Raw genomic sequence first — 14420 nt, 5'->3', positions numbered from 1 at the left:
GAATTTTCCAATGTGTTTTGGTGCCCTAGATGGCAAGCACATTAAAATTAAACCACCACCTGGTTCTGGTTCAACGTACTATAACTATAAGGGTGATTTTAGTATTGTCTTACTTGCACTGGTTGATGCTAACTTAAAATTCATATATGTTGATGTAGGAACGAATGGAAGAATTAGTGATGGAGGTGTTTGGGACAAAAGTAAATTAAAATCACTGGTTGAAAGGGATGAATTATTTTTGCCAGCACCAAACACTTTGCCAGGAACAGATGTTAATGTTCCATATGTCATAGTGGCAGATGATGCTTTTCCACTAACCTAATACATTATGAAGCCATATCCTGGAAGGCATCTCACAAAAGAAAAAAGAATTTTTAATTACAGACTGTCACGAGCAAGAAGAATTGTAGAAAATGCATTTGGCATTCTAGCTGCCAGATTTCGACTTTTCGGAACAACAATATTGACATCGCCACAAAAGGCTCAATACTTTGTTTTGGCAGCTTGCTGTCTGCACAACCTGTTGCGCAGCAAAAAAGAAACAACAAATTTATACACTCCTGAACATAGTTTAGATGCTGAGGATTTCGAAAATAATTGTATAAGAAAAGGAACATGGAATGAAAGTACTTCTAAATTTATTTCATTGCAACGAAGTGCACGCAATGGTTCGCAGGAGGCAAAAGATGTCAGAGATAGATTTTGCAATTATTTTAATGGTATTGGATCCATTCCCTGGCAAGAAGCCATGTGTGACTTACACTAAGGCATGTTTGAAATTATTCTGCATGTTCCAATAAAAACTCATATATATCTCAAGTAGTTCCTAATTATTAATAATTTATTAAAGCCTCTAGTATATTCTTAATCATATATACAAACACACATAAAAACAGTGAATCACTTTATTATAGTTCATCTATTAATGACTGCCATGAAATTACTGCAAATTTATAATTAAAAAGAGAAAATATTAGAAATAAATAAACAAGTATATTCACGTTTAACAGAATTTTATTGTGGATATTTGAATTCATAAATCAAATTTTGAATTTTCATCCGTAACAGTTCCTGATCAGCAGGACACTTTACTGTCTTCAGCTGACCAGCAACATATGCTCCAAACAAGTCGTTCACATCTTTGTCTTCTGTTATGTTTTTTAGACATTTTGTCATTGTAGTAAAAAATTCATCTTCAGGTTTTTTTCTTTTTTTGCTTGTGCCTGGAGCAACCAATTGACTTCCAGACATTTTGGGGGTTTCTAATAGATTGCATGTTTCTTCTGTGCTTGTAGGAGGAAGAACACTTTCTTCTGAAAACATTTCAGTATCTTGAACAAAATTCTGAAAGAAAAAGAATATTTAAAAAATGAATTTTTATCAACTCTATTAACACGTTGATGGCCATGGCACTTTTCGGATTCCGGTCCGAGAAGCCAAATCAATTTAATCATATGTTATTAATTTTTATAATTATATTTTTTGTTCATTTTTAATAAATTTTCTGTTTATGCAAGCTAGCATTGATTTTTTTCTTCTTTTCCCAGAAGCAATCTATCAATATTAGCACTGATATATTCTGAGTTTAATCGTAGCTGCACAAAAATGGCAAGTAAACACAGTGCGAGATAATTCGTAGTTGCCGTCCTAGAAAAGAACGCAATCTACGAGTTATCTCGTAGTTGGCAGTCAACGTGTTAATTAATGAACAATAAATATGATTCAACTAACATTATGAATAAAGTTATTTAATAAAAGGAATAAAGTGCTTAGACTTAAAATTATGGGAATAGTAAAATAGTTAAATTAAAATAAATGACTATGTAAATTCGAGGTAGGTTAATAGGTTCTTATAGCAAAGGATCTGAAGGATTCTAGAGTAAAATAAATTCAAACCATGTTTATCAATCCAAAATCAATTTACCCAGAATGATTACTAATTTCATTTTCGCATTTTGTGTTGATTCAATATAAGCTTTGTTTCACTTTTCAAATGGTTGCCACCAAATATTACTGCCCTGTATAATATTTAAAGAAATTAAATAATGAAGAATCTGCATAAATATATGTTTCTCACAGTGTGATAAAACAATGGTACCTAAGGCCATCAAATTTTCAATAACGTAATCTCCTATGAATATGGGCATCTGGAAGTCTAAATTTGAAATTTGTCCTATTATCGATTTAATTTTATAAAACTTTTATTGAATTTATGATTAACAAACTCAGGAATTTCAAATGGCAATGGCAACATTGTGCAGGAAAAACATTTTAATCTCCAGCATGTGAGACTGTGTATCAGAAATTCTAAAAATATGGTCATTTTAAAATTATTTTGCGATATTGCTCTTGAACTGAAATTTATGGTTTAAGTGTGAAGAACATGATATTTAATAAATAAAGGTAACACACGAAATTGTAAAAAACATGCCTTTAGGCGTAATTAAAACACTGAAACCTTTCAAATTTCATTTCATTACTTTTATGTTTTTTTAAATTTGCTTTATTGAATATGGTAGATTCTGCAAGGACTGTACATCTCAGAGGTGGCTTCATGGTAGATTTCCGAAAGAGAAACTGAAACACTTGGGCAAAACAAACATGAACCACCCTGATTGCCAAGATATGAATCCAGAGTGGCAAATGATACAAAATTTTAAATTTCACATGAGCCGTAAACACAGAGAAAGAAACATTGTATGATTTTTAAATTACAGCACACATATAAATTTGCTAATTTAATGGATAGTATTTTTAATATAAAAAATGTACAGATTTAAAAATTACCATTACAATACACTCAGATGAATTATCCATATTGCTACAACTGGCCATAGCAGCAAAAGAGTCATCTAAAAATTGAAGCCGTACATAATGTTCCCACTTTGGAACAAATCCAGTGGATCCTGTTCCACTTTTAAACAGCTTCGCCTTTTTTCTTTCCTTCCTAAAATATGTCCTGAGGTTCTGAAATTTTGTCATCACAGTCTCTGTACAATTTTATTTTATGTACAATTTTATTATATGTAGTATTATTCATTCTAACAGATTTTGTAGAAAGGGGTTTATAATCTGTGGCAATATAAGGAGTGGATCTGAAGATCAATCTATGTTAACACAAATAAATTTAAAAATATAATTAGTGGTAAATAAAATAAAAACATGATAAAAAATAATTTGACAGAAACTGCAGCTGTGCATCTGCTGGTATGTAAATATAATATGCATATATATATATATATATATATAATTGCATCAATATAAAATGACATATATACATGTTTTATAGAAATACACATGTCTATGTAAGTATGCATTTATTCATACATGCAATCTAGAAATGAGGACACCTTATCACATACGTACATATGTATTTATATGTAACATATGTAGATATAATTTTATATGCATTTAATTGTATATATGCATATTACACTTGTATACCTGCATATAGATGTTTAACACAGCTGCCATTTTCTTGTAATTTCTGACAAATCATTTGCCCAAAGGTGCATTAGCCCAGAACGGTTATTAATCTCAAAACGGTATTTTGCATCATATCACTAAAAATGCAAAATCACTTTTAAAACTGTCGTCACCAAATATTATCACCCTATTTTATATTTAAGAAAAGTAATAATGAAGAATCTGTATGAATGAATGTATACATTTCTTGCATTCTGAAAAAACAATGATAGCTAGAGCCATCAAATTTTGAATAATGTAGCCCTCCATTCCCCCTGGAAGCCTGAATTTTGTTGTAATTTATTTCATATTTTGTCAAACTTTAGAGAAATTTTTTATCCAAAACACCCCTTTGAATGTAATATAAAATCTGAAATTTTGATTAATGTAGCCCTCCATTCCCCCTGGAAGCCTGAATTTTGTTGTAATTTATTTCATATTTTGTCAAACTTTAGAGAAATTTTTTATCCAAAACACCCCTTTGAATGTAATATAAAATCTGAAAGCTTTCAGGGTTTTTACGTTTGCTTTTTTACCCCTGATTATATTTTCAATCTTATTTGTATGAACATAAATTGATCTTCCGATTCACTGCCATAGATTTATGGAAGATATGAATTACTATCCATTTGTAGTTTAAAAAAATTCAAAGCTGATGCCGTAACAAATTATAAAACATTTCACAGGAATATTCTACTTTCATAAAAGGAAATATATATATATATATATATATATAATTCATGCATGTATATATAAATGAGTATACCTTATTTCACAAATGAAGTTGTATGCACCAAATTTACAAATAATGAAATACATGTAATGTACACTGGTGAAATAAATTAAGAAAATTTGTATATTTTATCAAATTGTATGAAAAGAACTGAACTGAAGGAATAACCACTTCTTCTGGATAAAAATGCAAGTGTTGTAGAGCAAATACATAAGCATACACATGTGTGTAGGCCGAGTCAGCAGAAAAACAGGCTGTCCACTAGTTCTGGAGATCATAGATCAAATATTAAAATTCTCTTAATTTATTTCACCAGTGTATGTATATTACATAATGCACAAATATATGTAAATATTAGATTTGTAAACATACTTTTAAATATGCTTATATAAAGAAATGCATAAATTAAAAATGTCTATATATTAATATTCTCAGCCACTCTAAATTTCAGTAAACACTGCAGTATAAGATTGTTTCTTTTCAAAAATTTATATCCCTGACAGGGCCTTCTATTAGATTTAAACATATTTTTAAATTTAACTGAATATTTTTCAAAGGACACATAGGTGTGTATTTATTTATTTATTTATTTATCTATCTTTTTTTTTTATTAGAAATCTCAAAAAGCAGTATACATTTCTTTTTATAGTCTAAAATATTATTCAGATATTGATCAATTGAAGCTTTTAGTCAGCTCTGCTTAAATTTAACTTTCCTTATTTACTTTTTAAATAATAATTTTACCAGAAAATCTGTTTCTGAAATAAAAATCAGATTTCTAAGTTTTAACTGGTACAATTATATTGGGAAATTTAAAGGTTTTTATTCTTAGCTACATCTTTTCGGGTGATCCATTGCAATTCAGTAAAATATACTCCTTTGCAATATAGATTATACCCATATGCATAAATAAATCATTTTCATACGAGTGTAGAAATACCAAAACAGATATTAAGGGTATGGAAGTAACTGCGTCACACGCTATTCCAATAAGTAAATTTTTAAATTCACCTGGTAAGTTTGTAAGGATCTTAAGTTTTACTAACGTTTATTTTATTTTAAATCTTTACTATCACTTCTTATTTTCTACTTCCGGCCAGAATTATAAGCGTGAAGGAGTTTATGCAAAGTTGTCTGGCGAACGCCAAGTATTTAAGTGTGGCCTTTTTGCCAAGCAGAAGGGAGGAAGCCGTGAGTTCGAAGCAGGCCGCTTATCTTAGAAGTTACGCAGTTGCTACTTTGCCTTCCAGGCCAGAGGTTTTAATCCTCTTGATAAATTAAACGTATTGTAGTGTTCACAGTCTCTGTGCTACATACGCTTTCTGTTATTATAAGGCCAATCTTATTCTAAAGTTAAATTAGAGTTTAGTTTTATTTTGATATCTTTTAAGTTAGACCCCGAGTGGAGGGTCATTGTATTCCGAAGTACGGAAGTCATTGTATATAAAGAAAAAAATAAAGGGTTTTGTATACCCTTCGTCTGTATCCTGTCTACTTACTACAATTAGTGAACATAGCTTTAGTAAGCTCTCTGTTCTAGTCAGGTCATTGTATGTTTCCGAAGAAGGTTAGAAGAAACATTGAACCTGATAGTGGCGCCCGACGAAGAATAACCATGGCCGAGTTTCAAGAAGAACCTGTGCTGCCTGCAGAAACAGCTCAGAATCCAGAAATGCCAGCTGCCGCCCTGGAAGGATTTGGGTATATTGTCCAGACCATGCGCGCTTCGATGAAACCAGAAGCAACGTTTAATGGAAACTCACAGGTAACCAGTTTTTTGGAAAAATTGGATGACCATGCTCTACCCCGTGCACGAGTTTCAAAAAGTTACCTTAGCTACCAGCGCTTTGAGGGGCCAAGCGCTTAACTGGTTCAAATGTATCGGCAGAAGTCTCTTGGGTCAAGCAGGAAGTCCCACCTATACCTACGAAAATTTCAAGACTGCCCTACTAAAAGCCTTCCCTGTTGTAAGGGATCGTGCGAAATTAGAAACAGAACTTTTCAGTATATATCAACAAAGAATGGAAAACATCTCCAGGTTTATTTTAAGAAAAATTCACGTTTTCAAGCTCTTGTATGGAAACCGTCCGGATCCTGAAATAATTCAAGTGATTTTGCCGAGGTTACTACCCCAAGTGCAAGACTTTATTGAATTGAGAAATCCGACTACACTGGAAAAATTATTTGAGCTAGCAATCCAGTTTGAAAGTAGAAGAACGGCGGACGTCGAAAGAAGACGCCAATATCAACAGCGAAACCAATTTGGTACGCCAAGACTACAGCAAACTCAAGCACATGGCTACGGAGAAAAAGCGAATCAGTGGGCAAGGAAACCCGAGCATTCAAAAACAGCCGGCGAACGTCGACAGTTCAATAACAACCCAGGAAAAAAGTCTCAAGGCCAGTGCAGAAAGAAGGAAAGCACCGAAAGAAAAAATAATTTAAACTAAAACGGATTTCTGCGGACGAGAGGGTGCGGAAATCCGAAGGCCACGAAAACCCCTCTTCCTTCAAGTTAAATACAGTAATGGTGAAAAATTTAACTCTTCCGAAGATTGAAGTCTTGGTAAATAATATCCCGGCCACCGCACTCCTGGATACCGGCGCGCAGTGTTCCTGTGTGGCAGAAGTCTTTTTTAGAAAGTATTTTCGCAAATACCGCATATATAATGCGGATAATACAACAGTATTAGCGGCGCAAGGAGAACAATGTAAGTGCGTAGGTAAAGTACCTTTGTACATCCGTATCAAGGACGAACAAGTAAAGGTGATGTTTTTTATAGTAAAGAATTTGCAAGCACACTTAATACTAGGAATAGACTTTCTTTCAGACGCACAAGCTACACTGGATTTTAATGAAGCGTCTCTTAAGCTGACGATGAAACCAGTGCGTGTAGAAAAGGTTGAACCGCCAAGGTTAAATCTCGACCACCTGCCTAATGACGAGCAAGATAGAATCCGACAAGTGGTAAGTGAATTTGCTTCCTTATTTAGTGATATTCCAGGATTTACCCAGGTTACTAACCATAGTATTGACACCGGAGATGCATTGCCGGTTCGTCAAAAACCATACCGGTATGATAAGAATAAGGAAAAAATTATAGAATGGCATATTACCGATATGCTACGTAAAAAGATCGTAACGCCTATCTCAAGTAGTTATGCTAGTCCGGTGGTTTTATGTAAGAAAAATAATGATTATCCTTTGGAGCATCCAAAAAGGTGGAGATTCGCTATTGATTACCGTAAATTAAATTCCATAACGAAATATCCGGTATATCCGTTACCGATTATAGAAGAAATTTTAAGGAACATAAAATCAACCAAATTTATGACAACTTTAGACTTAACGAATGGTTATTTTCAAATAGGGATCAGGCCTGAGGACGTGCCTAAGACTGCTTTTATAACCAAGTCTGGCACTTATGCATTTTTGCGAATGCCGTTTGGCCTTTCAGGCGCCCCAGCAACATTTCAGCGATGCATGGACATTGTGTTAAGACCTGTTCTCGGAAAGTCCACATTTATCTATTTAGACGATATCATTATTACTAGTGATAATCTAGACCAACATGTACAGGATTTAAGACAGGTGTTTTCTTTATTAAATGAGGCCGGTCTAAAAGTTAATGTCGAAAAATGCAAATTTGCAGCCCCTGAATTAAAATATTTAGGTTACAAAATATCGCAAAAAGGGATCGATACAGATGAATCAAAAATAATCGCTGTACAAAAGTATCCGACTCCAAACACGGCAAAGAAGCTCTCTTCTTTTCTAGGACGTTGTTCATATTATAGGTCCTTTATAAAAGATTTTGCGGCTATCGCTGAGCCATTGTTAAAATTAAAAAGGAAAAAGGCAAGATTCTCGTGGACGGCCGAAGCCAATAGTGCTTTCGAAAAATTAAAACAAGCATTAACGCAAGCCCCTGTGTTGAAATTTCCTGAAAAGGATGAAAATTTAGAAATTTCAGCGGATGCTTCGGATTATGCGGTAGGAGCGGTACTTTCGCAAAATCAGCAGCCAGTAGCATTTTTTGCCGAACTTTAAATCAAACACAAAGAAACTATTCCGCGACCGAGAGAGAGGCACTTGCAGTTCTGTTAGCAGTGCAAAAGTTCCGAGTCTATTTTGGAAAGGCGCCGATAACAGTATATTCTGATCATGCGGCGGTAACTAGATTGTACTCTGGAAAAAATTTATCCCCAAGGTTAATAAGATGGGCACTCAAGCTGCAAGAATATAATCTGGTAATCAAGCATACCCCCGGAAAGGAAAATATCGTAGCAGATGCCCTGTCACGAATTAAATTAGACGAACAGGGTAATGCCGTAAAAGTTGCAATGCTGACAGCGTGTACAATAAATTCCCGAGAAACTGTAATAACCGAACTGGGTAAGGATCCTGAGTTTGGAAGTATTTATGAGTATTTGAAGGATACTGAAAATTTTAGCCACCAAGATATTGTGGCGATAAGAAATAGGGCGGCCCATTACGAACTAATAGATGGTCTATTATTTTATACAAAAACTACGAATTCCAACAACGAATTTCGACCTGTTATCCCAGCTAGTCTTAGATTAAATATCCTGCAAGAGCTCCATGACAGCCCTTTAGCTTCTCATGCTGGTATTCGAAAAACTACTCAACGCGTACGCGAGGCAGTCTACTTTCCTGAACTGCAAAAGTTAACAAGGGCGTATGTCCAGTCCTGCCCAACATGTCAAGCCGTTAATTATATTAATTTCCGCCCGGCCGGGTTTCTAAATAGTATTAAATCCGAATTTCCAAATGAAATAATTGGCATCGATTTATTGGGCCCTTTCCCAAAAAGTCAGTTAAACAAAAGTCGCTATCTCCTTGTTATAGTTGATCATTTTAGTAAATGGACCGAAATTGTTCCCTTAAAACGAGCCTCCGCGAAATTAATTACCGATTCTATTTTAAATAAATATATTTTAAAATACGGGGCGCTCCTAAAAGTTATATCGGATAATGGTCCTCAATTTGTAAGTAATATATTTGAAGACATGTGCCAAAAACTGGGCATACGTCATTTAAAAATGGTCCCGTATCGGCCGCAATCAAATATAGCGGAACGGGTCAACAGAAATATAGTGAAAATTATCCGTAGTTATGTTAAAAATTTTCATAAAAGCTGGGATAACTATGTCAATGAATTTGCTTTCGCCCTTAGGACCGCAAAACATGATACAACGGGCAAAACTCCTGCTGAGTTATTTCTAGGCAGAAAGGTTATAACACCGTTAGATAAACTATTTTATGTGCAACAAAGAGCCCCAGAATTTAAAATGGGTGATATAGAAAAACTAATAAAAGAAGCAAAAAAGAATACGGAAGTAGCACAAAGAAAACAAAAATTGTATTATGACTTGAAACGACGGGGAGTAACTTATAAAGTAGGGGATGAAGTACTAAAAATTAAGCATTCACTTTCTTCAGCACCAGAAGATAAAACTGCCAAATTTTTTCCACGCTTTGAAGGACCATATGTTATAGAAAAAATAACTCACGCTGTTGTAGTGTTAAAGGCAAGAAATGGTGAAACCTGTTCCGCAAACATTGACCAGATAAAACCATTCTATGACCGTAATAAAATGCAAATCTTTTCAGATCTTTTGCAGGATCCGGTACGGCAGACACCTCAGGCACAAGTTCCAGAGGTGGGAAAACGACAAGTACAAGGGCAAGCCAATGAGAGACAGAAGCAAGTGAAAAGAAAATTGCCCCGCGGAAAAATTGAAGGTACAAAGAAAAAGAAGCCGTTCCACCGTCCAAAAAACAGAGTTCACGAACACCCCCAGAATGAAGAAGGGAGAAGGACGACGTATGTGGAAAAGACCGGGAGAAAGGACGGCAACTATATCCCGGCTGTGAAACGGAAGATTGACTCATCCGACAGAACTCTCCGCAGCAAAAGTCGCCGAACTGCGGAAGGGCCATCAACGGCGGAGGAAAAAGTACAAGAAAAATTTGAACGGCCAACAACGAGGTCCAAGCAGGATCACGACAGAAGTTTCCCGGTTCCACCAAGACCAGCTGCCTTCAAACGGCCAAGACCACAAGCAGAGGACAGAAGGAAGATGTTCAAGGGTGGCCGTAGTGGTGAAAAACGGAAGCTTCCAGAGGAAAGCACTGAAGGGCGAGCCCGTACAAGAAGGAGGATCAACCAAGCTACGGTCTGCAGCACCTTTAAAGACTGGGCCCAGAAAATGATGTCTGAATATTACAAAGATAAGTAAAATTTTATGCTACTTTACAAACTTAAGTTAATCTTTCATTCTTACTGCAAGTGGCAGATTTCAAGAAGTTTTACCTCATGCGAGGTCTACCTTTATCGCCAAAAGGGCGAGAAATGAGTTGTGACCGATTTTCTTATTATGTTTTTCAATTACTCGCGCGTAAAACTAAAGTTGATGTATAATAGCGTTGTATAAAGACTTAAATATTGTAAAAAGTTATTGTATAAATTTTATTTAAAACATTCTAACAAGAAAGAAGTTTTAGTCTGAAAGACTTTTTGAAATGTAGTATTATTTCAATGTAGAAAGAATTGGCACTTGCTTTGAAAAGAATAGAAGTTAACAATGTACTACTAATGTATGTTTTCAAATGTGTAAAATTAACGGCATCTTGATATGTTCTTGTATACATGTGAACTGTTATTTTGAATGTTTAGAAATAACGTGATATGGTAAAAGTGAAAGTAATGTTAAAAAAATTTGTTACTGTAAAGATTAAATCATGGTGAATATGTGTTAAAGGTTGAATGATGTAGTTAGGCTCTCTGACGCTACACTTTAGAGTTAGCCACTTTCAGAATAGTACCTCAGGGTCTAGAGTTGAAATTAGGGTGTGTTAAGAGGTCTCGTATGTTGAATTTTAACACGTTAGTGTTTTGATTGTAGGAGGAAGTGTTGAACACATAGACAGAAACACATTCGTGTTTGGTGTTTTTACAACACATGTCAGAGAGCACGGGGAGAGATAATTAAAATAGTCATGAATGAAATAAGAATGTTAAGAAAAGTATATTCTATATGTTATTTGCAATGTCATTCTGTAACATTTCATTAAACTAGTTTTCCTTCCAGATCTCTGGAAGGAACCAGAATTGAATAAAGCTCCTGTTTTGATGCAGTACAGATGAAAAAGAAAAAAGATTGTTGTATATTCCGGGAGCTGCTATTGTAACAAATTTCTTTCTTTTAAAATTTTCTAGTTTCTAGCTAAGTTATGTTTGTAAAAGTTTGGCCTCGCGTTAGTTTCTAGAGCTAAAAGTTTTCAACAAGGTCGTTTTAGACCTCAGTTTCAAACTAATTAACTCTGGCGGGAAGTATGTAAGGATCTTAAGTTTTACTAACGTTTATTTTATTTTAAATCTTTACTATCACTTCTTATTTTCTACTTCCGGCCAGAATTATAAGCGTGAAGGAGTTTATGCAAAGTTGTCTGGCGAACGCCAAGTATTTAAGTGTGGCCTTTTTGCCAAGCAGAAGGGAGGAAGCCGTGAGTTCGAAGCAGGCCGCTTATCTTAGAAGTTACGCAGTTGCTACTTTGCCTTCCAGGCCAGAGGTTTTAATCCTCTTGATAAATTAAACGTATTGTAGTGTTCACAGTCTCTGTGCTACATACGCTTTCTGTTATTATAAGGCCAATCTTATTCTAAAGTTAAATGAGAGTTTAGTTTTATTTTGATATCTTTTAAGTTAGACCCCGAGTGGAGGGTCATTGTATTCCGAAGTACGGAAGTCATTGTATATAAAGAAAAAAATAAAGGGTTTTGTATACCCTTCGTCTGTATCCTGTCTACTTACTACAATTAGTGAACATAGCTTTAGTAAGCTCTCTGTTCTAGTCAGGTCATTCTATGTTTCCGAAGAAGGTTAGAAGAAACATTGAACCTGATAAGTTAACGTGGTGAATACCATGAATCACGATAATGTTTACAAACATAATTCTGCGAAAATTTGGCGTTTGTTTTGGCGACAAAGCCGCCTGTGTTTTACAAGTGTTTGACCAGATATCGCGAATGTAAAATACATACTTTTCTTTACATAATTATGCTTACGTAACATGAAAAACATCAAATGATATATTTATATATACATAGTAAATGTTTATGTTTAATTAACAGCACAAAATGCAATAATAAACTTACCAGGCGTAAACGTATGTCCATATTCAGGCCATTTGTCTGCGAGATGCTGGGCGATTGTGATATATGCATTCCGCTTCAGAAGTTTTTTGGTGTAACTGGGATCTGTAATATCCCATAAACATCGCCTTTGCCTCACTTCTTCAATAAGTTCAGCTTCGATTTCTGTACACCACTTGCTACCACTGCAGTCCGCCATCTTGAATGTTGTTTTGGTTGATGATGATGATGATGAGGGATTCGAAGCTGATAGCTGATTGGTTGAAAACGAACAACCTGCAACTTTTTTCGAACGGAAGCAAAAAATCGCGCGTCGTTTGCTCAGTAGTAAACCAGGCAGAAATCTTGTCCGAAACAGTTGTCCTTCCGAAACAAACTGCCGTGTGATATGGGCCTAAAGGAGCATACAGGGGTCTGTAATAGTCTAAAGTCTCTTGGGTCAGAGGTCGAACAAAAGTCCCGTTCATTTGAAGACGCAGGGCATGATGCAAAGTATCTCCCGTAATGTAGACCGCTCCTTGAGCACTGAGTGCGAGTTTGAGAACCGAGCACGGTTCGCTAAAAAGAGGCGTTCGAATCAGAGTTTGGTATAAAGCTTGGATCAGGAAAGATTTACCCGTTCCGGCAGATCCTTGCACAATAATATCCAGAGGAGGGGGACGTTTCGATTCAGGTAACGCGTAATAGGTGTACAAACGAACGAGAACGTAGATCAGGAAATTGTATTGCTCTTTATTACATTGTCGAATACATTTTTGATAGGCTTCTTCGGACCACATATCCTTATACTGCAAATTCATATAGCTTTCCCACTGCTTGGGAGGAAGATGTTTCTTTCGCGGTCGGGAGTTCTTTTTAAGAACAGCATAACGTTCCCTTTGAAGTATTCGTTCTCGCTCTCGATTTGCTGAATTGCTTCGCCAGCGTCGTTTCTGTTCACGCATTCTTTCCCTAAGAAGTTCTCTACTGGATAGGCTCATCGTGACACCACTCAAAAAGGTCAAGTGTGTGTATGGAAATCACTTCCTTTAATTTATATATATATATATATATATATATATATATATATATACTTTTTGAGGAGGGGGGTGTGAAATGACCTCGTCTCGAAACGAACCAATAGCACTTCGAGAAGACTTGGAACGAGATAGGTTTCTTAGAGAGAGAGAGGGACACAAAAAATATATAAAAAATCAGAATGATTTATCCGTTGACCTCTGGGCTAAAAGTAAACAAACAAAATTTGAAAAGGTCAAGGTGAACTCACTGAATTCATCTTAGAAATCAGATAGGAAAAAAAATGAGGGTACCCATGTTTCCTTTTCAACAACATAGACTCATCTAAAACGAAACTCGGAATGCTTACACAAATAAACAAGAATCCATTCTTAAATAAAAATGGGGACGTCTTGTCGATCGAGTCGGCTGGAAAAAATTTCTGTTACTCTGAAAAAAAAAAAAAAAAACTTTTGGTTAATTTTTATCATGTTTTCTAGACATGATAAAAATTAATGAACCCCCCTTTTTGTCTGGGAAGAATGTCTCACTCTTTCTAAAAATAGACCATCACTCACCCTTTCTAATAGCAACCATTCCAAGAATGAGTCATGATTTGTTTTTTTCGAATGGGTGAGACATCCTTCCCAGACAAAAAGAGGGGACAGTTAATTTTTATCATGTCTAGAAGACATGATAAAAATTAACCAAAAGTTTTTTTTTTTTTTTTTTTTTTTCTGAGAATTTTTTTCTAGCCGACTTGGATGGACAAGACATCTCCGGATTCTTTCTGGAATGGACTCTATGATCTATTTAAACATTTCGAGTTCCGAGTTTCGCTTCAGTTGAGTGTGAGCCGTTCAAGAAGAAGAAACCATCCTGTGAGTGGAGAGAGAGAACTATTCCTTTTTCCATTCACCCGTTGTGTTGAACCGTTCAGATATTTGCTTTTATTAATATTATTTTTTTTCCTATCCCACCCGTCTTTAAACAATGGAATAGTTTGAAAGGGTCAACCCATTTTATAGATATCAACCTCATACCCT

The 14420-nt window shown here is 35.2% G+C and overlaps 1 protein-coding gene across 1 annotated transcript; it reads right to left on the bottom strand.

Moving 5' to 3' along the window:
* Positions 1-845: 845 nt before the first annotated feature.
* LOC118199046 (uncharacterized) lies at positions 846-12577 on the bottom strand. Its single transcript, XM_085808825.1, has 3 exons — positions 12382-12577; positions 2788-2990; positions 846-1344 (listed from the first exon to the last, which is right to left on the bottom strand). The coding sequence occupies exons 1-3, from the start codon at positions 12575-12577 to the stop codon at positions 1015-1017; spliced, it is 729 nt and encodes a 242-aa protein (XP_085664951.1). The 3' UTR covers positions 846-1014.
* Between the last annotated feature and the right edge of the window lie 1843 nt (positions 12578-14420).

Source organism: Stegodyphus dumicola, chromosome X2, assembly GCF_044657685.1.
Source record: "Stegodyphus dumicola isolate Sdum_Otavi_A_Nest chromosome X2, ASM4465768v1".
Taxonomy (NCBI): domain Eukaryota; kingdom Metazoa; phylum Arthropoda; class Arachnida; order Araneae; family Eresidae; genus Stegodyphus; species Stegodyphus dumicola.
The sequence above is the reverse complement of the archived record's forward strand: the minus strand, read 5'-3'. Positions and strand labels throughout refer to the sequence as shown.